Genomic DNA, 25,931 nt, shown 5'->3' on the forward strand with positions numbered 1-25,931 from the left:
GAAGCATATTCACCAGCTCAGCTTCTTACTTATAACCAAGATTTTGCACATTGTCCAACAACGCAATCATGTCACGTGATAAAGTGGTAGTTTCACACGTAACAGCTTAAGGCTGTGGACACAAAGTAATATAATATGTAATATTATTATAGTTACTGAGTAATATGTAACTGTAACTAAATAGTTCAGTTGCAAGTAATATGTAACTAGTTGCTTTTAAAGTAACTTGCCCAACACTGATGGTTATTATTTAAAGTATGTTAGGTTATCAGTGTAGGTCACTGGTAGATCCTCAGAATTACTATTCTGTAAGCATAATATTAATATACTCCCTTGAGCTTGCTATTCATCAAGCAAGTAATTACATTTATTTTTTGGTGCACGAAATCAATAGAGACACCTAAGGTTTTAACAGATCGCGTGATCCCTAAACAAAGGTGCAGTGTAGAAGCGAGAATGAACCCTTTTAGATTAGCTGGAGATCTTTTCCATTTACTAGCAATCATTGTTTTGCTGGTTAAAATATGGCGGAGTCGTTCGTGCTCTGGTAAGGAAGTAACATTTTTGTGAAAGTGTGAAATGTAGTCTTCCATTGCCCCAGGTATATCTGGCAAGAGTCAAGTACTATACGCCATGGTGTTCACGACTCGATATTTGGACCTGTTTGTTAATTTCGTGTCCGTATACAACACCAGTATGAAGATCATATTTATCTTAGCTACCTATGCCACGTTGTTTTTGATGTTTTACAAGTTCCGGTCTACATATGATTCACACCACGACACGTTCCGTGCAGAATTACTGGTGATCCCATGTGGTGGACTGGCAGTTTTGGTCAACCATGACTTCACGATAATGGAGGTTAGCTTGTGGCTGGGTAGTGTCTTCATTTAGATAGGAAAGAGACAGATTAGCTAGAACCGCTGGACAGGGTTAGGCTATTACTGTTTGTCAATGTGGATTGGAATCTTTTCTTGCATGCGGTTGAAAAAGGAAAAAAAACAGTTAAAGAAATAAGGAGCAACTAAGACACAACTTGCTCATACTCAATGACTTGCCAACCATGTGGCTTTGCACTGAGTACAATACTTGGAACTTCTATACCATAATAAGAACTTCATTTTGTGAGGAATTGGCTTACTGCTGTAATTAGGTTCTATATCTCACCTGTTACTGAAATGTTAATAGCTGGATGGGAAAAAGCGCTGTGTATGGTAAGTACACCACTACTGTTGAGTCATGCACATTGTACCTGTCCATTGCATTCACTAATGCACTTTGCCAATGGCCAGGAGTGTGAATATAAACATGGTAACCATGTATACAAGAGCTTCCCTATCCTTTCTATTGTGTATCTAATAAAAACAGCGATTTAGTTTTTTCTATAGTTATCAAATTTGTGTCACACTTTAAAGTTTTATGATAATTAGAGCGAGATTAGATTAGATGCAGTAAAAATGTTATATTATTACCCAGTCAACAGCTGGTTAGGCTGGAGAATATCATCAAGCAATACTGCTTAAAAAAACCAAAAAAAACAACACCTGGGCCATACATGTGTACCATTTATGTGTATGTTACGTTACACATAGATCCTATGGACATTCAGCATCTACTTGGAGTCAGTTGCCATAATGCCTCAGTTGTACATGGTTTCAAAGACTGGTGAAGCTGAGAGTATCACATCTCACTACTTGTTTGCACTGGGTTCCTACCGTGCACTATATCTTGTCAACTGGATATATCGGTACTACTTTGAAGGATTCTATGATCTTATTGCAGTGGTAGCCGGCTGTGTTCAGACAATCCTTTACTGTGACTTCTTCTATTTGTACATCACAAAAGGTATTGTCACTATGTGTTTGTTACCCTATTGTAATTGTTGTTTGATAGTGCTTAAAGGAGGGGAGCTGAAATTGCCAGCATAGAACTAATATTAGCATTGTCAGGTGTTAGCAATGAAATATATTATGTATATTATGAACGTTTGTATTTGGTTAGTTTTTGACTAAACTTACTCGAGGCTATTGTATGGTTGTAGCCGAGGGTATAGACCTTATAATGTTATAACCCGTTGCGAAGGAGTTGACCGCCAATATTTGCCATTTGCAGTACCAAAACCATAGCAACATCACAGTTCTCTGCCAAATTTGCCATTTTACAGTACCATAACTGGTAACATGATAGCAACCGTTGTGTTCGCCCAGGTTTAGAACTCAAAAATAATGGCGTCTGAAAAGCCATTACCATGGTGATTAAGGAGCCTTGTATGGCTTCGCGTGACATCAGAGGGCGCTTACTGTTCTAAGTAAACAATGTCATAGATTATAATATTTTATATACTCCGTAACGGAGACACGTGATCCAATTACTCGCTGAAAGCAATCCGCGTTGGAGCGCACCCCCCAAATAACCGCCCATTTTTCAAAGTGTTTGTGTGGTAGAAGACGAAGGAGAAGGTTTAATATCCAGGTTGAGATACGCCTAAAACCATTAATACTGGTAGGTCAATAGTTACTTAGGCGCCTACCGGGGCCAGAGATTCGTACCTGGCGAATTCGCCGTTCTGTCGTGTCAAAACCATTTAGCCGATGGACTCAAAAAAGTTTTTGGGCGTGTGCAGTGTAGTGGGAACATTTCCAACCCACAAAAAATATACAAGATTAGCATTTAGTTACCCAAGTATATATATATATATATATATTTGTTAATGTACAAACTCAATCATGAGTATATTCGTACATATGTAGTTAGCTACTTATTTACAAATTTATATAATATTATTGTTAAATAAATCGAGATGGAGCTTGGATAATATGATAATCTAGTTGGTTCCATAATTTTATTGTAAAAGGAAAGAAGGAGTTCATATAAGCATCTACCCTTGTTGGCAACTGCAGAAATCTTTGATGGTGACCTCTAGTTGTGGAAGTGGTGCTAGCTAAGTAATTATGTCCCTTTCTTAGCTGTTTTGCCCCTACCCCAGGCCTGTAGCGTGTACAAGAATATGGTAAAACTCTTTAAGTGCTTCTGGTTTCAATCATTTGTAAACCTGACAATTTCAGAAGTTAAAATGATAGGCAATTCTGTAGAAGTGTTACTGTACAGCTCTCAAACTTGAACAGTAGTCTACTTCAGCTAGTCAAAATATTTATCCAAAGAAGACCTACTAATAGCTACACAGTTAATTTGATAGTCACATGGAGCACTGATTGAGACAAGTGTACAATGTTGTGCATGTTTCTGTGTTGGAACCAGGGGTGGTGGAGCAGGTCAAAGAGTGAGGGGGCCAGGCCAGCTGTAAGTTGAAGACCAAAAAAAAAAAAAGGTCACAGCCTGCTGACAATAGCTGCTCTCCACCAATTATATCTCCTTATTTATAACTACACATACGTAGCTAAATAACTTGCTATACTACTTCTCTGAATACTGTGACTGCTCTATTAGAGTATCCAGATCCTGACTGTTCTATTAGAGTATCTCGATCTTTTCTTACAAACAGTGTCCCATAAAAGTGGGGGGGCCATGGCCCCCCTGTCTCCACCGCCTATGGTTGGAACAGAAAGTCAATTGAGCGCACATAATGAATGTTGTATTGCCCTATTTGTGGTAGCATGTGTCCGAGGATATAATTATACTGTTACTGTGTTTTCATCAATAAAACTGATGGTTTTTCTCTCTACAGTATGCTATATTATGGTTCCTACCACCATACTCAATTTCACGACAGTGGCTGTTTTAGCTTTTCACAGCAACTACAGACTCTAGACAAGTGACATAATGTCATAGCCGACTCCATTGTTGGATAAGTACAACCATCCCTCTAGCAACATGTTGCAACATGCACTGTTGTGCCGTACCGTCATGTTAATTTATTACTAAGAATCCTTGGTACAACATAGAAATCATGTAATTTTTCTATAGTCAACTTGTCTGCTACAAAAATGCTATCAGTTTCAATGTGAGATGAATCTTTCACAGCAACAAACACTTGTTTCCTTGACAAGTGGTAGAAAGACACAGCACAGGAAGAGTTTTGTTGACCTACAAAAACAGTCTACATAAAGATTGAGCTACATTAGCAAATGCAACACTAACATTGTGCAAGTAGAGTGGAACCTGTCCTGTATAGACAGGTCACCTCTCTGAAATTGGCCAACTTTAATTCCTTTAGTGCGGCAGCTATACACTAACCCAATTGTATAAAGCAAACATCAAGAAATGCTGGCCTGAAGGTGACCAGGTTCCACTGTACATCAAACACACTGATGTTGTGCATTCACAATGCAACAGTCAAAAGAGAGGGAAATCACAGTAATCATATATTGCACTGTGCTAAACAGAGATGCCGCGTACGTTTATCACCGCTACTCTTGCCACTGCTATGGTACATTCACTTTAAGGTAAGTGAGGGCAGGTAATTCTGGAAACTTAGCTTGTCCTCAGCAATGGAAGAATCCCACAATGGTTAATTGTATTACAACATAAAATTGTACAGGAAATGCACCATAAGATAGGCCTTGCAACCATAGCTACAGTTACTGTTAACTCGTCAATGGAACATGCTGCAGTTGTTTTAGGACTGGTACCCATACCATTAGGCCAGACCACATTTTTCTCTTTGTCACTGGGTAGGGAGAGAAAGGGTCTGGTCTATTTCAAATCTCCAAATTGTCTTGACATGTCATGAGGTTACATCACAAGCATGCAGTATTAGTGACCCCATGTACTTAAATTACATTATGATAAAACAACAATAACCAGAAGACTTCAATCATTGGTAGATTCCAATACAACTTTAGACACCAACTGGATGGTTCAACTATTTCATTACAATGGAAAGATCCACCAGGCTATACCATCAATGTCGTTGTTTCTTTCTCCCAAACTCATCTACCTATTCACACCAGCAAAGTTTCTACTCTAAGGGCTACTTCCCATCTAGAAATGCACTCTAATGCCATGTTGTAAATAAAGTTCATAGATTTATGAACCTTTTGTCTTGTTTGTGAACCTGAAATAATCTATGAACTTTTGGCTGGTTTGTGAACTTGAAATAATCTATGAACTTTTCTATGAACCTGGAGTAATCTGTGAACTTTTTATGAACTTTTGGCAATTTTAGGTGGCAACTTTTTTTTTTTGCTCTTCAGTGCCCTACTAACCCAGAGATCCACCTATTTATAATGTGTGGGCTAGTTTTCGGAAAGTGACTATGGATTCATGAACTTTTTATGAACAAATTTATTTTTTCACATGAACATTTGGAGCAAGTCATCTGGCAACACTGCGAGTCTAATTTTGTAATTACATAAAATTTAATTTGTTTTGTAATTTCCCTAGCCATATCACCTGTGCTGTCTGCTCTGTAACAATAATGTACGTACCATTCAGTCCATTGTGTCTGAGCAATTCAATTTCGAATTTAATGAACCGGTGACCTCGCCGCTGACCGCCCATTCCTGTCTGGTCAGTTAACTCCAAATAATGCCTTCATTTAGTAAACTCACGAAATACGAAATGTTGACTCGAGTTAAGTAGCCTTTTATATCTCTATTAGCTGGCTGTGAACTCACAAGGAATCAACGGGGTCCGACACTTTGGAAAGAGCGTACGAGATTTCCAGATTTCTACCGTGATTTCTGATTTCCAGGATGATTTCTACTGATTTTCGCCCACGCAAGCTTTAGTTTACGAAAAATTCTACCTTGTTCATGGGCTCCAACAGCATTTACCTGAAACATTCAAACTTTACGCTGACCTTCCAGGTTATCTAGCTAGTTCCAGCCCCCCTAGTACCATCCCAACCAATCTTTCCTCCACCCTCTGCCTCAGCAGGCCTGACTTGGTATTGGTTTCTAATGATTCCATTTGTTTGTTCGAATTGACAGTACCAACTAATACCCAGCAACATCTTCTTGCTGCTAGAGCTAGAAAGGAAGATCGATATAGCTCCTTGCAATATGACCTCCAGCTTTCTGGGTTAACTGTCAATCTTGTTCCAATTGAAATTGGTTGTTTAGGCCACTTTTTGTCAGAAACAATTGCTCAAATGGCTACTGCTTGTGAAGTGCCAAAGAAAACCATAAGATCCTTGTTTGAGCAGGCAGCTCGCATTGCTGTGTCCTGTTCTTACAGAATTTTTAATTCTAGAGCCTCCCCAGGCTGGGATCTTTTAGACCACCTTAGGTAAACTTTAAGTATTACATATATGTAGATATAGTTTTTTTTTGTGTATTGTAATTTAATTTACCTTTAGTTAATGTAAGTCTTGCCGGGGCTCCTGTACTGATCCATCAGCACATGGTACCCCTGTGTCTAGGCCCCTGTATGCTTGTAATGTATATTTTAAGTTAAGTACGTATAGGTAGTAATAAGTATATAGTTAGGTAATAAGTAGTAGTATGTTGTAGTTTTCAGTATGTACGTGTGCTATGATCATCATAGTTTTCATTAACATCATTAATTGTTTTTATTTACAGAGAATTACGGAAGTTAGCGGCTTGATTTCTGATTTCTACTGTAGGGAGCGTACGAGATTTCACGAAGTGTCGGACCCTACCCCTCTGCCCCTCGGGAATCAACCACTCGCCTGGCTAGGCGCTTCGCTGTCATTAGAGTGCGCTCCAACGCGGATAGTTTGGATAAAAACCGGCGTTTCCGGATACGTAGTATATATAATCTATGATGCGATATTTGTTTGATGACACTGGGCGTATTTTGATTGGCTAAGATTAAGCACACGTGTACGATGATTATTTATATTGCGCGATCAGGAATTTGGAATTCTTGGCGTGATGACTATCAGCTTAGACGAGGAGTTACTAGAACGTGTGCGGTTGTGTAAAGCCCTAGTGGTTGGAGCTGGCGGGATAGGGTGTGAGCTAGTGAAGAATCTTGTACTGGCGGGTTTCAAGACAATATCACTGGTGGGTTGTAATTAGAACTTAACGTATTTCTTAGGGTAGTGAGATACATGTTACCATAGATTATATGTTTGACAAAACCAGGCTTCCACATACAGATTTGCGACTTTAAAGGACCGTAGTTCGATGTAGGAGTAACTTATCACTTAAATTTTGACCTGTTATTGCTCAATGCAATGAAAACATTTTGTTAAAATTGTAGGTCAATAGCATGCTAGTTACAAGCAGTTAAAGTTGAAGAGTTGGATAGTCTTGCCCTCGCAGACCCATTCTCCGGGGTGGCGTTTATCGATTAGAGATTGTAAGCACCCCCTCCGAAAGGGTCTGGTGAATTGCCCATACCATTTTGTCCGAGAAATCGCCAACTTTGGCGAGTGATAATTGGTGTTTAATACTTACACAAGATTTTATAAAAGGTGACAATTAAACAGTATTTATCATTTTATGGCTGTGCAGTACTTTACAAAAGTAAAGCTTGCCTCAAATCGTCACCTCTTGTGTAGTTATTAAACACCGATTATCACTCGCCAGAGTTGGCGATTTCCCGGACAAAAATGGTATGGGCATTTCACCAGACCCTTTCAGAGGTGGCGCTTATAATCTCTAATCGATAAGCGCCACCCCGGAGAATGGGTCTGCGAGGACGAGACTAAGAATTGGATGTGTGTGGAAGCCTGATTTTGTCAAATCCGGTCACATATATACTACTGGAAACGGAGACATGTGATGCAATACTTGTGTACATTTGCTCTAGAGGAGGGTGGAAACAGTTTAAGCATCGTTAAAATGAATTATGCAAAACTGATTGGTTTTTGAATGAACTAAAATGTGTGGACGATGTAACAAAGCGTGGCATCATTGTTTGGTTTAGAATAAATACCTTGCTAGCACTAGTATTGCTATGGGCGCAATATTGTTACATCAGTTTTGCCTAGAAAACTAAGAACTTTTACAAAACAAGATATATCATTTTAAACCCCAGTGCGTGGGAGTATCAAAGCGCCGCGCTGGGTTATAACTACCATACAGCTAGACAGAGCGGCGCTGCTACTGTACGATATATTAGTTATCACCCTGTTGCGGAGCCACTCAGTCTCTTTCTTGACATCATAATAACCGCGAATGGCATTGTTTACCAATGGAACAAAGAGCCAAATAAGGAAATATTGATACAAAACACCAATACAGCACTTAAAACTACCTAAATCTTACAAGAAAACTGTTAATCCTTTACACAATATCACTACAAGTTACCAATACCGTGATAACTAGTTTAACAAATGTCAAGAATAGTCCGTGACGATTTTCGCTCCAGCAATCACTCCCAACGGTCACTATGGTGAAGAACTAACTTCCTCTAGCTTCATCGTTCTATCTTGGACTATGGTAGCCACTTGTTGGTCTTTATTTTTCTCTTGCACACCACGCGACACCACCATACCAATTTCTGACGAAGGCGAATCGTACCTGGAACCGCTGCTTCATAACACCGCCCTTCGCTACAGTTTGTAGGCAGTATGTAAGGTCTCTCTTGTAGCTACGAAGTAGAATCTCCACACAATTCGGACGAAATCTTGAGCACAGTGACAGGAACTCAAATCGGAACTTAATTTACTATCCGTAAACTTCTGCGCACTCCCGCGCACTGGGATATAAAACAGTTATATCCTGTATACTCGGATGATATCATTGTTATTACACTCGTCCTCGGCTCCGCCTCGGACTCGTGTAATAACAATGATATCACCCTCGTACCGGGATATAACTATAACTTAATCATTACACGAAGCACAACCAGATTATCTAGCAATCATCAGTGATCACCACCAGTCACTAGTTTTGTATTGGGACTATTGAGGATCACATGATTAAACTATGCAATTAAGGTAATATTTTCGAGTAGAGCCTGAAGTGCTTCCACCCTCATCTGCATTTGCTCAAAGCAATCCGCATTGGAGTGCATCTTTAAATCACTGCCCATTTTCACTGTTTGTACGGTAGAAAGCAAAGAAGATCCAGGTTGAGATATGCTTAAAGCCACTAAAACTGGTTGGTCAATAGTTACTTGCAGGTGTAGTCGACTACCAGAGCTAGATGCGTACATAGCGAATTCGCTGTTATTATCGTGTTGAAACCATTGAGTTGGTGGACTCAACAGTTTTGAGAGTCTACTGGGTCATGGGAACACTTCTAACCCTCAAAAGAATGTATAGAAGATTAAGCATTTTGTTACCTGAGTGATAACAGCTAAGTAATTATTATCATTCTTAGATGTGTAGCTGTTTTGTCCTTGTAGGGGAATTAGAGTAATGAAACTGGAAGAAACCAACAACAACATGGTACATACATAATGTAGCTACAACTACAGACGACATACTACCTATAATTAAGGGGATAGGGGAATTTGTGAACTGCGCATATTTGCAGATTTTTCATGCGTCACGAAAATGACTGGACGTATAAAACGTGACAGTCAATGGACAAAACGTGAAAAAGTAACTATCAGGTACTCTTGTATAATAAAGAAGGTTTAGAATTAGTTGCTAATGTCTTTAATGGTTTTGCCCATGCCTGATATGGACATTGGCATAACAGCCTTACTGTTAAAGCTTCTGAGCTCAAACTCCTGACACAACATTGCTGTGAATTGGTTAACAAGTTTTGTTCAATTACATGATCGGGTTGCTGGTTCAGTAGAAACCTCGACTTCAATATTACCTCATACAGCTGCTTTTTCATGTTTTGTCCAGTCACCTCACAAATTTATATGTCCATTTTTTTGGTTGGTTTATTTACATTCTGTGTACTTTGAGTATGCGTAAATCACAAATTCCCCTATGCAGCCTGCTATAGCCCATTACAAGAATATGGTAAGACTCTTGAGTGCTTATCGTCCCAAAATCTGATAATTTCAAAAGTTCAAATGATAGGCAACTCTGTATAGAGTGATACTGTATAGCTCTCTTAAGGGTGCTCTGTACAGTTGCTCGTATGGCTTCCCATGAATTATGTTTTCTTACAAACGGATTAAACTATTCTGCTAAACTCTTTTTATTTGCAATAAGCTATCACTACTGCACAGTTTAGTCCAAATCCCATGTCTTAACTCACTGTAGAAGGTGAGTTATAAATTTTCACTTCAAACTAGAACTAGTCCCACAGTTTATGCCCTAGAGACTTGATTCTTTAAAAATACATTATTGAAAAATGTACAAACAAACGTGCGTTTCTGTTTTTGTTCTCTGGCTTCTCAGTCATCAGATACTCTTCTTCCGCTTTTATGCTGGCACTAACCAGTCTTCTTTACCTCCATGCTATTCCTCGCCAGAAGGAGCTATCAAAAAATGACGAACACTCTTTTAATGCATAAATATCATGGTTGCCCATCTGAAATTTTCATGCCTATCGAGTCTAAAATGACGAACTAGTTCTAATTTTAGTATCAAGGTGTAGAAACTGAGGCGCCCGTAGCTGTTCTATGGCCACAGTTATTGTTTCTTAATTGCGTAACCGGAAGATACTCGGTAAATTACAGATTGCTATATTCATTAGACCACGATGAAGAAGATACAACACTTACTTCGCTTCCTTCATGTATATCGCTCTTCTTTCTTCGTTTGTGGCAGGTTATTTCATCATAAAAAACATTTTCTCGTGGCACGCGAAATCCATTAGTAAACTCCAGCTGTGCTAACCTCAGAAGCGATACGTGGAACTGTACAGAGCACCCTTAATTTAATAGTAGTTCAGCTAGTCTTTACCCATAGAAGACATACTAATACATAGTTTCAACATAATCACATAGAGTACTGAATGACACAAGTTTGCTAGTGTACAATGTTCACCAGGTCAACAATACGTCCATTGATAGTCAATGGATGGTCGACATTTAATAAGGAAAAAAATAGCCCAAACCTTTACTATATACTGGCAGAGGGGGGAAAGCGCTGCTCGAAAATATTACGTTAATTGCATACCTCTGTTCAGAATTTCACATGAGCCTCAATAGTCGCAATACAAAACTACTGAACAGTGGGGATCACTTGGGATCATTAGATATTTAGATTGTACTTTGTGTAAGCATTATCCACACAAAAACAACCAAGCTGTAAAAAAGTGGTGCGGCCTTAAAAAGTCTGGGTGAAAAAGTTGTGAAATCAAAGGTAGCGGCCAAGAAATGGCTGCAATGATGTTAATGCTAATAAACATCACTGCAGCCATATATTGGCTGCCACCTTTAATTTTGCAACTTTTTCACCCAGGCTTTTTAAGGCTGCACCACTTTTCACAGCTTGGCTGTTTTTGTGTGGATTTCATTTCTTTTTGTACTTTACAAGGCCCCAAAACCAGCCTATGGCTGACTTTGAGGTTTGTCTTTACTCACATTTCTTCTTTTCTATGTAGATACAATGATGATTATTGAAGACTAACTTATAAATGTATTTCATTGCATGATTTAATTCAATATTTGATAATATTATTGTAATACTCTAATAGAGTGCACATTTTTTTGAGGACTTCTAATAGAACATACATAGAATGTTCTAGAACAATCTAGTACTTCTATTGGTAGATCTATGAAATTGATTATAAGCAGATTTCAACTAGAAATTTCATTTATAAAGCAGAAATTAAGTGAGGTGATCAGCCAAGGTAGCAGTGGTTAAGGATGTAGGTGTTAGGTATAAACTCTGGTAAGTTTTTTTTTGACATTTTTTGCTCACCTTTTTTACCCCACAGTGACTGCTCTATTAGAGTATCTTGATCCTGCGATTTTACACTTGTTTGGTTTTTGCTTTATAACTTTGTTGCTGTAACTCTATTGCTATTCAAACTATCAAAAGGCACTGCTACAATGATCAGCCTATCTACACACCAATTTTCAAGTTATTTCTATACTTGGTTTACCTTATAGCCGTGACAGAAGTTTGATTTTTTTTACATGAATAAATGCTCATAACTCCTTAAATATTCCTGAGATTCACAACAAACTTGGTACGTGAATCCAATGTTACACGCTCTTCATTTGTGCCAAAGATTGAGGCAATTGAGTTACACGTTTGTATTTTATAGCAATTTTTGCAAAGTATGCAAAAAGAAACCGTAGCCCCCGTAGCCCCCCGTATGGCACAAGAAGAAAAAAAACGAAGAAATTAAAACAAAATTTTGAAAGTATTTATCTTGCAAATAGCTGCTGCAAATTTAATCAAATTTGCTGTGTGGTGTACCCTACCTGGGGGACAGCTATAATGCAAAATGGTGTGCTTTGGAGAAGGGGCCATGGAGCTATGCACACATGAAAAAGCTGTTTTCTTTCTTCCTGTCAATATACTCACGGTGTGGGTCACTGGCTTTCTTGGCCACACGACACTACCATGTGTCTTGATGATGATGTACTTTGTTTTGTAAAATCATTTAGTTTTCAGGGCAAAATTGATGAAACACTTTTGCGGTACTACACTTACACTAACCAGGTATGCATATTCTTCAACAAGACAATGATGCCACACTTCGTTACACCATCCACACAATTTAGTTCATTGTAGAAAACGAGCAATTCAATTTGCATAATTCATTTTAATGGCTCTTAAACTGCTTCCACCCTCCTCTAATGTACTGGTATTGAAGTAGGGATCTATAATATACAAAGTAGTGAAACAAGAAATGAATGATGGTATTACAGCATAGCTCGGTAAGAAGTCCCTACTTTGGCATTGAACAAACTAACTGTTATAGCTAATGTGCTAAAGTAGGGATTTTCCCACCGAGCTATGATGTAATAGTGTCATTCATCTATTGTTCCATTACTTTTTATTGCATAGATCCCTACTTCAACTAGTTTGTTCAGTTTTTTGTTGTAGCACAGCTAGCTACAGTGCAACTTGTGACAGTTGTATTAGAATATCATACATGACTGTTGTATTAGAGTATCACGAGTTAGCCAAGGGAGCTAGACCAATTCATTTTGTTTACTGTTAAGTAAATAGCTAGATTGTTAAGAGGTATAGTCTCTGTATTCTATCACTATCAGTCAACCTAGATCTTTATTTGATGGGTGTGGTCGTGAACCTATCACAAACGGGATCTCAATCACAATATCTAGCTAGTATACTTCTTATAGTAATACTGGGACTGAAGCGCTTCTGAAATCCAGCTCTGGAATAATTCTGTGGCATCTAAATTTGCTGCTGAAAGAAAGTGGTGATACAGAAAATTAACGCCTCGATATGGTTTTGTTGGATGAAGAAGACAAGCAGTCTGAATGAAGATAAAAGGAAAGACAAGGCGCAGAGGACCTATACTTGTCTGAACCCCGAAAGGCACATCCCACTGGTGAGTTTGTTATTGTGGACTGGTGTAAAATGGTGGCTGTACGCTGCTTTGTTTGGCCTCTAACCTTGTGACTGTGGTCTGGTTCAGGCAGGCAATGAAACTAAAATTTGAGTTTTGGTGATTTAAAAAAAAAGTTCTATATCCAACCACCTGTAAGTGTTTTGAAATAATAAGTTCGATTATGGATCATAGAAAAAAAAGTAAGGAAACAAGGGAGATTGCCTACACCTGCAGATATACTAGTGAACATTTAATCCCTTATTCAGTCTATACCCCAAGAACAAGACTGAATTAGGGATTAAATGTTCACTCAGGTGTAGGCGACCTCTCTTGTTTCCCTACTTTTTTTCTATGATCCCTAATCGAACTTAAAATTCTTAAGTTTTCCTTAAACTTGTTTTTATAACATTATTATGACTGGTGAACTCGTGCATACCTCATCAAAAGAAAGGATGGCTCCAGAATTAATGTTTTCGTCTGAACGGTGCGTGCCCCAGCTATAAAATACTGCTTTGAAAATGCAGTGGCCATTACGCTTCGCTTTCAGCTATGTTCAGCCCATTACACAGTGCTACAGACTAGAAGAAGTGCCTCTGCAACAATCCAGTCATCACGAAAATACGATGATTTGCGTGCCCCCAACTATCAATTACTGCCTTGAAAGTGCAGCCACCATTACACTTCACTTTCAGATATTTTCAGCCCGTTACACAGCGTCACAAACAAAGAATACTGTTAGAATCATCTCTGCAATCAGTCCGGTCACCACGGAAAATACGGGCGATTCCCGTTTACAAATGTACTGTAAGGAAGCCATGCATCTCGCTACTGCGAATCGACACCTTGGGATGTCAGCAGAAAGAAATGGGACACAAAGGAGGACAAAGGTAAGTCCATGATGCGTGCATTGTACATACTGCAGTATGCCAAAAGGCACATCTCAGGACGAAGTGACATCGAACAGTGAAAAAATCAAGCCCATATAGCCTTAGCCATTATCGAGTTACGCTTGCCTGAAGACATCAGGCAGGCAGACAATTAGTCAGTAAAAAATTCCATTGAATATATATATATTTTAAATTTCATAACAATTTATTGGAAGCCTTTAGGATCATACTGAAGGCACTTTTGGGCTTGGTTATACCTAACCAATACTGCCAAGGTGCCAGGATGGAGGTGTTATGGAGCTATTTTTTGGGTAGGAAAACCCAAACCTCCATGATCCCTAATATACAGTACTGCCATACTGTATGATGCTGTATTATATATTATATGGACTAGTATTATCAAGAGTAAATAATGGAAGAGAGAGTATCCAACTGCCATATACTGCATCAAAAATGAGCATGTCAAGTAGAGAAGCCATCCCGTAGTGCTATCAAAGTAAGTATTGAATGAAGTAATAAACACCTTCTAGCTCAGACTGTTTGACTTCAAATCATGCCTGGGCACTTCAAACAGACTGACCTAGCAGGTGTTTATTACTTCATTCAACACTTTCTTTGAAAGCACTACAGGATGGCTTTTCTACTTGACCTGCTCATTTTTGATGCAGTATATGGCAGTTGGATACTCTCTCTTCCATTATTTACTCTTGGTATTATTCTGTAAAGGTGATTTTCGTCGCGTAAGATGTCTCTAGGATGATTTTCAAAGGCTGAAATTTGGGTGGCATGCGAAATTTTTGGGGCGATCCCTACTTACACAGTGCTATTGTACCATTTGACAGTACTACTATACCGTATGATTATTGGCGTTGCTGCTAAATTTCATGATGAATAAATAATTGTTGATTAATATGTGTGGTTGCTATGGTTATTATAGATTGATTTGGATACTATTGATGTAAGCAACCTGAACAGACAGTTTCTATTTCAAAAGAAACATGTTGGAAGATCAAAAGCTGAGGTGTGGCAAGTGTCATTCACATATGTAGGTACCTTGAAACTGAACTGCTGCTGCTAAAGGTTGCTAAGGAAACTGCTGATCTCTATGATTCATCAGTAACTATAACAACCTATCATGATTCAGTGTTCAAGTGAGTGTTGTTAATGGTTACTGTTACTTGGTGACTGCTTGGTAGTACACAATATGATGTGAAGTTTTTTCGTGGATTTGATCTTGTTATGAATGCTCTGGATAACAAGGCTGCTCGTAATCATGTTAACCGGATGTGCCTAGCAGCAGACACACCATTGATAGAGAGTGGTAGTGCTGGCTACCTTGGTCAAGTTACTGTTATCAAGAAGGTAAGGAATCTTAGGACTTGAATTATTCATCTGAATGATTGTTGTTAGAGTGGTTAACTGTAAGTGTTCCTTTAGCACAGGTAATTATACAACCAAAACATTTGGGACATGTGCAAGTGACCTTTCAAGTTACTGTTGGGAAGATATTTTAGTACTTTCTTCAAGTGAAACGAACTCTATTAAGGCCAGTACACCTGTATCGTGAAGGTTATGACCGTAACTATACAGCTGTGCTATAACAAGAAAGTGTGGTAGTGACAGTCTAGATTTTTCTGTGTTTACAACAACTTGTAGTGTTCCACCTGGATTATAGCTTCATATCACAAAAAGTGTTAAAGGGGCAATGCGTTATGAATTGCTTAATGGAGTTTAAGTAATAGTTAGACACTCACAATAGGTGTCTTCGAGGATTTAAAAACCTGAGGTGACGTCAATAATTACCAAGACGCAGCCGAGGTAATTATTGACGTCACCGATGGTTTTTAAATCCTTGAAGATGCCTATTGTGAGTGTCTAAGTGTTTTAGACAATGGCGTAGAAGCAGTGAGTTAGTATAGAGAGTTCTCATTGTAAACACCTAGGGTATTTCAGCGAGCAAAAGATGTGTGGTCGCGCAAGCTCGCGCGCAAGCCATGAAGCGCGAATAACTGAAGGTTTGTAAAGTCGATAAAAAGTATGTTTGAGGCATTATAGATACGTGTGAATGGCAGCAAATGGGAATAGCCAGTGCCAACATGGCTGTCTTGCATGGTGTACAGAGCGTGCTTTAATATGGCGAAGGCCACAAACTGAATTAATGGCTTGTACCACGATGGTCTATAAATCCGCTGAACTACCCACGATAACGGCGTACCTGAGTGTAATTTCTTTGTAATAATCTGCTTGCAATCGCTTGGTGTTTACTGATGTGCGAAATACTAATTGTCCACAAAAGGCTAATTGCATTACTGTAGGCCACATTGTGGTTGTAAACAACTGTCGGACACCTGATACCAGGTTTCTTCGCAAATAAGAGACCTCCACACATCAAACGAAACGCTGCATGCCATTGTCTAAAGGTGGTTAACACCCAAGCAGCACTTATAATTAAACACAAGAGGCGTTTCACGTGAGTACATATTTACTCATAATCTCCATGGTAACGTATTCACATAGCAACACTGACAAATGTTGAAGTGGTTGTGTTTCAGCTTCAGTTGCCTTATATTATTTATGACAGAAGTTTCACTTCGTCCAGAGGATGTATAAGCGATAATTACAGGAATTGCTACTCACCCGGAAGCTATGGCGTCGGTGTGCAACTAAGACAAACCAATGGAATGTCACTGACGCAGCAGCAGCAGCAACAACAACCACTGTTTTTTCTATAGCTATACCCCCAGATATGTCTATCGGCCAAGCAGCTCAAACCATAGGGTTAGCTGCTTATTTCTAACCCTACCCTAACCCCCATATTTCCCCTTTGTCACGTCATGTCGTACTAAGGGTGATAATATCTTCTGGGTTATTGTTATCATACAGTACGATCACAAAGGAGTAAGTGTGGTCCATGAAATAACATCACCCAAAACCAGCCTCAGTTTTCCCTGACGACGATGAGGTAGTATTGGTTAGGTAAAATTAAGCCAAAACAAGCTTTTAGAGTGACCCGAAACGCTTTCAACAAGTTGCTACGGAATTTTAAAAAATAATTTATTTAACAGAATTTTCTAGTGACTGACTACGTGACTGACTGATGCCTTCAGACAAGTGTAACTTGATAATGGCTAAGGCTTCGGGCTTGATTTTTTCACTGTTCGATGTCGCTTCGGCCCGACAGGTGCATTTTGGCATACTGCAGTACGTACAATGCATTCTTCATGGACTTACCAGTGTCCTCCTTTGTGTCCCATTCATCTTTGCTGACAGCCAAAAGTGTCGATTTGGCGGTAGCATGTGATGGCTTCCCTTCAAAATGGAAATCGTCCGTATTTTTCATAGTGGCTATTTTGATTGCAGAAGTGCTTTTCGAACAGTTCTTGATTCGTACTGTGGTGTAATGGCCACTAACGGGTTGAACATAACCGACAACAAAGTGTAATGGATACTTCACTTTTCAGACGATAATTAATATAACTGGGGCACGCGGCACCATTTCTTTCTTTTGGTATGCATGGATTGCAGAGGTGTTTCTTGATCCGAAATGCTGTGTAACGGGTTGAACGTAGCTGACAATGTAGTGTAATGGATGCTTCACTTTCAGACGATAAATGATATAGCTGGGGCGTGTGGCGCCATTTCAGATGCGGTATGCATGGGTTCACTAGTCATAATAATTATTTACAAAAAAAAGTTAACAAACAAGTGCACAGAAAAATTTGTAATTTTCGACTAGAGTAGGGACCATAGCAAATCGATAAAAAGTACTGAAACAAGTTGGAGTAGTGTATGATATTAGATCACAGTAAAACAATAAGAAGTGTTATATCCCTACTGTGTTCAAGATACCATAATGGAAATACACAGTAGGGATATAACACTTCTTATTGTTTTACTGTGATTTAATATCATGCACTACTCCAGCTTGTTTCAGTACTTTTTATCGATGTGCTATGGTCCCTACTCTAGTTGAAAATTACAAATTTTTTCTGTGTACTTGTATATTTTATTTATGTAATAGTTATATCATGGGCCCAAGTGGTTTGCCTGATATGTACACCCCAGTCCAAGTTCCGTTAGGCCTGAGGGTGTGGGTGTACAGTACGTATCTGGCAAATCACGAGGGCATGTGATACAACTGATATCATACAGTACGATAGTATGATATACATCTACTCCTTTGTGGGCCATGCCCACAAAGGAGTAGGCGTGGCCCACAAAATAATATCACCCAAAAACAGCCTCAATTTCCCCTGATGACGATGAGGCAGTATTGGTTAGGTAAAACTAAACCCAAACAAGCTTTCAGATCAACCTGAAACACTTTCAACAAATTGCTACAGAATTTTAAAAATAATTTATGTACCAGAATTTTCTAGTGACTGACTGACTGAGTAACTGACTGATGCCTTCAGACAAACATAACTCAATAACGGCTAAGGCCACGGGCTTGATTTTTTCAATGTTCGATGTCGCTTTGACCTGACAGGTGTCTTTTGGCATACTGCAGTATGTACAATGCATTCTTCATGGACTTACCAGTATCCTCCTTTGTGTCCCATTCATCTTTGTTGACAGCGACAAGTGTCGATTTGGCAGTAGCACATGATGGCTTCCCTTCATAACGGAAATCGTCTGTATTTGTCATAGTGGCTATTTTGACATTAGAGATGCTTTTCAAACAGTTCTTGATTCGTACTGCTGAGTAACGGGTTGAATATAGCCGACAACAAAGTATAATGGATACTTCACTTTTCAGACGATAATTGATACAACTGGGGCTCTCAGCACTATTTCTTTCGGTATGCATGGATTGCAAAGGTGCTTTTCAAACAGTTCTTGATTCGAAATGCTGTGTACATAGCTGACAACGAAGCATAATGGATACTTCACCTTTCAGACAATAATTGGGGTGCGCAGCACCATTTCAGATGCGGTATACGCGTGGGTTCACCAGTCATAATAATTATTTACAAAAGTAGTTAACAGAAGAATTTGGAATTTTCAACCAGAGTAGGGACCATAGCACATCAATAAAAGTACTGAAACAAGCTGGAGTAGTGCACGATATTAAATCACAGTAAAACAATAAGAAGTGTTATACCACTACTGTGCATTTCCATTATGGTATCTTGAGCACAGTAGGGATATAAGACTTCTTATTGTTTTACTGTGATTTAATATTGTGCACTACTCCAGCTTGTTTCAGTACTTTTTATCGATGTGCTATGGTCCCTACTCTAGTTATAAATTCCGTGTACTTGTGTACTGTGTAGGCTAATAGCCTACTGTGGTGGGCGACTAATCATCCAAACCAATACAAGGCAACCATCGATAAATCAGCAATCTTGTGTCTAATGGTAGTGATATCTGAAGTTTTAAAGGCTGCATCTTTCCTAAAGTGAGGTATTTTTACTCTTTTAAGTATAGAGGATTGTTAGGCAACAAAACATGGCCACTAAACCTACTGTAACGGATGAAATAATCACCTAGTATTGATAGAATCACAGCAATGAAAGATCGCCTATTTCTGCAATAAAATTTTGCGTAGCGTCATTCCCAGCCTTGTAGAAACATAGTAACAAAGTTTATCTCACTAAGTAGACTCTCTAGATGCTGAAAACAAAGTCACTAGAGTCTTTTGTCATGCTAAAGTTGCTTTAAAACACAGTGAATCTTCACAACTATATAGCATCATGATGCTATCAACCTGAAGATTACAATTTCATTCTCATAATAAGAGTAAATGGTACAGTTTAGGCCCCCGTGAAGATTCCTTACCTCACTCCCATAGGCTTCAATACATTTAAAGGACACCGGATGTTGCACAATCAATTATTAACCACCGCATTCCTTAGCCCTTGTGTGAAAATGGGCTATTAGATAATGTCAGTGCTAGATGGACTGCACAAACATGGCTATGTTGACTGGTATAATGTGATGGTAGGTGTAACATAAGGTAGAGAAATAAAGTGAAATAAGTGTAAATACACCTATTTTTTTATTTTAGTGAGATCGCAAGTAGGGCTAAGTCTTGATCATATGAGTATATATATGGAGCTATGACCAGCCATGGGAGGAGCCCAACAGGAAAATAACTACATAAGGGGGGTGAACTTATCTCCCCAAACTTCGAAAGCAAGACAGAGAAGACCAGAATCTAAACAGACCTACCAAACAAGTTTTTTAAAATCAAATACAAATTATATGGGAGGGTGCATACAGCTAATGTACCACGAAACCACCTAACTTCAAAGGAAAATTTCAGGGTACCTATCTCATAAACCCTGGCTTGCCATGGTACATTTAAGTTAAACCATGGCCTTGATATCTGATGAGGCAACGTAGGTTTGTTTTTATAAGAATCCTGGCAGCATTCGATTGTGGGAGTTTATTATTGCTCACATATTTGATTACGTACCACGCCCACTTTTCGTATATCACAAGGCAACTACTCTACAGCGAAGCTTACCCCTCTGGATGCTTAGAAAACTTTGTAAACAGTGTTTAAACGATGTAGCAACTTTGAAATACTTGTAAAATCATAAAATTGAGCATTTCCATGATATCCGTAGGATTTGCCCGTTTGTGTTAACAAATGTAACTGCAATGTTACTTACTGCTGACCCATAATCGAATTTTACAAGACTGTCTATATAATAAATCCAGCGCACTACACAGCGTATCTTTCCAATTTTCACGTCATTGTTGTAGTATAGTGGCTGCTATAAAAGTACGTTCTTATAATAAGAAGAAATGGAATGGTTTGGGCTCCCATGAAGTGTGTAAAAGTCTTAGTCCCATAGGTTTCAATACATTTTAAGGCCTCCCAAAGGATACTGGATGTTGCGCAACCTGTAATAAATTAGTATTCATTACCATACCGTGAATACTTTAGCTTGCGTGGAAATGGACCATTCTAGTTTGCCCATATGTGTATTTTCTTTGATCAAATCTCTAATCCGTACAATAACTTTTAACCCTTAAAGGCACATAAGCTGGCAATATAAAAAAACGCATGATGTTTTTAACCAACAACTGTTTTATAACAGAAAGTGGTATACTTACAGATATCAATAATAAAACAGTTAGTACTGTTTCTCCTTGTGTTTCACAGTCTTCTTCATCTGGCTTCAGTTGAAAATCTGTCCTCAATTGGCAATAATCGCCATCAGCTCACTCAAACGCTTCGCTTGTGAAGTTGACAACAAGACAACTAATCTTGAGGGACTTGCTGAAAGCGACGCTGCTTGAACAGTGCCATAATGGACCATATCAACTTGTAGATCGACAGAAACACCTTCCACACGACTAGAGTCCACAGCATTTACAAACCTCAAAGATATCTTCTTCTCTAAAACATTACGCCAATTTACACTCCTGTGTTTAAATTGTCATAACTTGGCAAAGGAGCATCAGAATCAGTAAAACTTGGGCACCATTTTATTCTTTGTGATGTCAGCATTCTGAAAATCTTAATTTCAAGTCCGTGTGACCTTCCGTATACGAGTTATCGATCGATCAATATCAATTAACCACTATAGTGGCTTATGTGGATGCGGTGCATGTGTTTTGTAAAGTTTTATGCGGCTTTAAGGGTTAAAGACATGACATGGACACAAACTCTAATGTCTGATAAACAAATTGTGAAAGCGTGCAGAACGGTAAGTTCCCTAGGGATGGCATTTTAAGTAGAAATCTTTTATATTCCAAATTAGTGCCATGTCCCATGCGAGCATTTATAATCGCCAGATGCCTTATAAACAAGGTGTGAAAAACAAAATACTAGGGAAGGTGTTTAAGCATAATCTTCAATTTCTCTATTTAATTTTTAATAGATTGACCACAAAGGTAAGGTGCATACAAAAGGTAACAAACCTATAGCTACCACCTCTATGTAGTGTGCACCATATGGAGTTGTAATCATTATGCACATATAATGGTGCAATAAAAATTTTAAAATGGAATTTGGCTTGCCTGTATGAGCTTCTGTTGTGGCTTTCAAGTTTTGTAATGGATTGCTGGAATGTGGTTTGTGGTTTGCTGGTGACTGTATATGAGCTGGGGTTGTTCTACCGTAGGTACATTATCTATGGTTCAACACAACTTGCCAAATTTCATGGATAAGATGACATGAAAATTTCTTGCCTTATGGTAAACTGACATACAACAATGCTATTACAACATGTAATCAACATCAAGACTTTACTAAAAATAGTTTAACACCACTGATGATTTCTTGGATGTCTACATAACGACACAAGATTAAGTGAGACCTGTAAAAGAACAAGCAGACATTGAACTTTACCTTAAATTAAACACACATGTAACTAACCTGGAACATCTGTTGCACCACCAAAGATGCTTGCTTGGATGTATGACGACACAATCGCCCTACAAAAATCATCAAGTGGGCATTAAATACAATATGCCTAAATTCTGGATACTGGAAATATCTTATAAGCATGATATGTACATGACAGCGGGTGCCATCATAACAGTATCCTTGATCCAGAAATAATGAACAACTATATTCCTTAGTACATACATAGACCGAACTGGAAATTAATTCACTACACCTTTGATGTCACTACAGTTGATCCATGTACAGTTGACAATTGAGAGCTATAAAAAGAACACACAAGATAATGCAGTTCCTCTGTATGTAAACTTACTAAAATTCATGACTTCCTACCTGGTCCCAAGTTATGTATGTACCATGACCACATCCAACTACTACTGCATTCTATGACCAGATTACCTGTAAAAACCGACAGGCGGGCATTAAATACAACACACCCAAAATCTATCTCACTTTTTACACAAATAACACATTTGAGAATTTACAAGTTGGCTGACAGTGACCTTACTACACAGTGTCCTGATTAGACAGGTTTCACTGTATATAAATTTAGTTATTTAGACCAGTATGCGAGCATTGTTTCGTACAAGCATCATGTACATTACCTTACTTCTTCCACCTATGTTTCCGGGACTTATAAATTGGCACTAGAGTGACGATACTGAAAGCTGTTTGGTCTGTACGAGTACACCTTGTTGACAATCCATCCATGAGATAATTCCAAGCCGGATAATACTGGTATTTGCTGCTACTCAAGTTGGTACCATCAGAAGTTTTCAGTTTGGTCTCAGTTTTCAGCTTGGTCTCAGTGAATTTGTACTAGTCAATGCAGACGTCTGACAGTCTAAAAACCAATCGCATACACGTGGTTAATCAGTGTGAGGTGATGTGGCACTTTCCCTGGGCACTTTACATACTAGCCTCACCTTTCTTCACTCCTCCTTTCGTTACTGAACCTCCACTCTACATTTCATTACTGAACCTCCACGACGAGCTGAGTACATCAGTATTCTTGACTCTTTTAATATTCATTCGACTTCTTCAAGCAGTATACGTATTTTAGTTTCAAGCCAGTTAAAGTACACTTCACCACTCCATTGAAATCCAGTTGCAAATGTTTATCATTCATAATTTAATCCCAAAATGGATATAATCTCCCAGCCCTAAACAGCTCTGCATGGCACGCCACAGTGATGGATAAACAAAGTATAATCACTTTAGAGAATCTAACTATTTGTACAATCTGCAAAAGTTAAGTTTTGCTTATTCTGTATTCCGCGTTTTACAAGCTCCCTTATTTCAGCGCTATTTAGCTATGTCAAACCAAAAGTTGAAATGTCTAAACACTTTGGCATATGTTCAGACATACTATACTGTATGGAGGGAAACTTTGGTGCCGTTAAAATTTGGCGAATGACCATGAATTTGCCAAATTTTCCCCATCCAAACGTTTTGTTGGTGAAGAAAATAACAAACCAAGCCTCGAACCAATCAATTTTCTACTCGACCAAGGGCTACTGGGCCAGGCTTCACACTAGAGCCAAGCCTCCCCTACTACCTCACTAGGCCATAGGTAGCTAGCTCCTGCTACTCAGCTACTGGTATCCTCAAACCTCACCTCGAAACGGGCGTGGAAGTAGCGAGTCCTACCTATTCCAGAGGGTGTAGATATACTGTTAGTTGATAGCTGACTCCAGGCGCCGAAGATGCGTGGCACTCCCAGTTCTCGCTTCAGACACAGCAAATAGTAATCTAATCAATTAAATAGGGCGTGCGCTTTGCTAACAATTCGCCAAATTTTATTTCGTCAACAGTGATATTTTGCTTGATTCACCAAATTTTTCCTCCTCCAAAGTTTCCCTCTGTACGGTATTGTCAGAACAGTTGAAAATTGTAATTTTGGGCTTTGTATAAGGTGCATGACTGTTGTCCCATCTCTGGCTAAGCATGCCATATGCATGCACATCACCATCTATCAAGCTGCCAGCAGTTATTATGTTGATTGCATGGCAATCTACGGCATCCCTAATTGTCTGCCAAAGGTATATTATTAGCGAAGTACCATGATAACTAACTCCTCCTCTCAGATATTATACAGTAGCGTACAAGGGATTAATACGTGAAGCTGTTCAAGTTTATGATGTAATCATAAACAAATTGTGACATTGTTATGGATCACGTGTGTCATTAAAGTGACAGTCTTTATATATATCTGTCCTTGTAAGCCAGGTGAGCTAGCTTAGAATGCCCCCTGAGTTGTCTAATATTGTAACAAAGCCAATACATGATGGTAGAGGGTGTGATTATCTTGTTCGAGATGAAGTGCTCATAGCATTGCTGTTACAACCCGCCTGGTTGTGATACGTGAAAGCTAGGCTCCAAAGCACTACTTCAAGATGTAAGCCAGATGGATGGGGAAGATACAAGATGGATGGGGAAGATACAAGATGGATGGGGAAGATACAAGATGGATGGGGAAGATACAAGATGGATGGGGAAGATACAAGATGGATGGGGAAGATACAAGATGGATGGGGAAGATACAAGATGGATGGGGAAGATACAAGATGGATGGGGAAGATACAAGATGGATGGGGAAGATACAAGATGGATGGGGAAGATACAAGATGGATGGGGAAGATAAAAAATGGATGATGGGGAAGTTACAACATGAATGGGGAAGATACATGATGGATGGGGAAGGTACAAGATGGATGGGGAAGTTACAAGATGGATGGGGAAGATACAAGATGGATGGGGAAGATACAAGATGGATGGGGAAGATACAAGATGGATGGGGAAGATAAAAGATGGATGATGGGGAAGTTACAAAATGAATGGAGAAGATACATGATGGATGGGGAAGGTACAAGATGGATGGGGAAGGTACAAGATGGATGGGGAAGTTACAAGATGGATGGGGAAGATACAAGATGGGTGGGGAAGTTACAAAATGAATGGGGAAGATACAAGATGGATGATGGGGAAGATACAAGATGGATGGGGAAGATACAAGATGGATGGGGAAGTTACAAGATGGATGGGAAAGATAAAAGATGGATGATGGGGAAGTACAAAATGAATGGGGAAGATACAAGATGGATGGAGAAGGTACAAGATGGATGGGAAACAGAGGAGACACGTGAGCGCATGTGTTTTGTACAGGGAAGCTATTTCGTGGGGGTATCAACGAAAAATATGTGGCGATCGAACTCTTTTCTTATGTTTACTTCAACGGTGCAGTCTACCCCATTCAACCCCAGTGGTTCTATTTCGATATACACAGCCTATTGGAGGAACCGTCATGTGATGAATAACGAAACGTACGAAATCAAGCCCAGCAGCAAGTTGGGAAGAGAGAACCAGTGAAAATCAACTGCACAAGTGTCTAATAGCTTTGCGGTTCATCAAATCTTGTCTACG

General features: G+C 39.0%; 2 protein-coding genes and 2 long non-coding RNA genes across 6 annotated transcripts in view; 2 read left to right on the forward strand and 2 right to left on the reverse strand.

Annotated features, from left to right (window-relative positions):
* Positions 1-396: 396 nt before the first annotated feature.
* Positions 397-2,000, forward strand: LOC136248622 (ER lumen protein-retaining receptor 2-like). The gene is made up of 4 exons (XM_066040382.1): positions 397-547; positions 602-861; positions 1,593-1,845; positions 1,894-2,000. The coding sequence occupies exons 1-4, from the start codon at positions 457-459 to the stop codon at positions 1,926-1,928; spliced, it is 639 nt and encodes a 212-aa protein (XP_065896454.1). The 5' UTR covers positions 397-456; the 3' UTR covers positions 1,929-2,000.
* Positions 2,001-3,849: 1,849 nt separating this feature from the next.
* LOC136251559 (uncharacterized) lies at positions 3,850-6,310 on the reverse strand. The gene is made up of 2 exons (XR_010699124.1): positions 5,388-6,310; positions 3,850-4,044 (listed from the first exon to the last, which is right to left on the reverse strand). It is a non-coding gene; the product is annotated as an uncharacterized lncRNA (long non-coding RNA).
* Positions 6,311-6,668: 358 nt separating this feature from the next.
* LOC136251558 (SUMO-activating enzyme subunit 2-like) overlaps positions 6,669-25,931 on the forward strand; it is a 32,819-nt gene continuing 13,556 nt past the window's right edge. The window contains exons 1-4 of one of the 2 annotated variants that reach the window (XR_010699123.1): positions 6,669-6,929; positions 15,084-15,167; positions 15,227-15,297; positions 15,343-15,508. Coding sequence is in view for 1 of the 2 variants with exons in the window: in XM_066044030.1 (XP_065900102.1) it covers positions 6,798-6,929; positions 15,084-15,167; positions 15,227-15,297; positions 15,343-15,508 (453 nt within the window). In the remaining variant the exon portion in view is untranslated. The remainder of the gene's footprint in view (positions 6,930-15,083; positions 15,168-15,226; positions 15,298-15,342; positions 15,509-25,931) is intronic. The other variant, XM_066044030.1, reaches the window with a different exon arrangement.
* LOC136251557 (uncharacterized) lies at positions 22,287-24,375 on the reverse strand. 2 transcript variants are annotated; one of them, XR_010699122.1, is made up of 4 exons: positions 22,822-24,375; positions 22,726-22,771; positions 22,482-22,540; positions 22,287-22,422 (listed from the first exon to the last, which is right to left on the reverse strand). It is a non-coding gene; the product is annotated as an uncharacterized lncRNA (long non-coding RNA). The 2 variants fall into 2 exon arrangements; XR_010699121.1 differs by having other exon boundaries at positions 22,482-22,771.

The sequence above is a fragment of the Dysidea avara genome, chromosome 3 (genome assembly GCF_963678975.1).
Source record: "Dysidea avara chromosome 3, odDysAvar1.4, whole genome shotgun sequence".
In the NCBI taxonomy this organism is placed as follows: Eukaryota; Metazoa; Porifera; class Demospongiae; order Dictyoceratida; family Dysideidae; genus Dysidea; species Dysidea avara.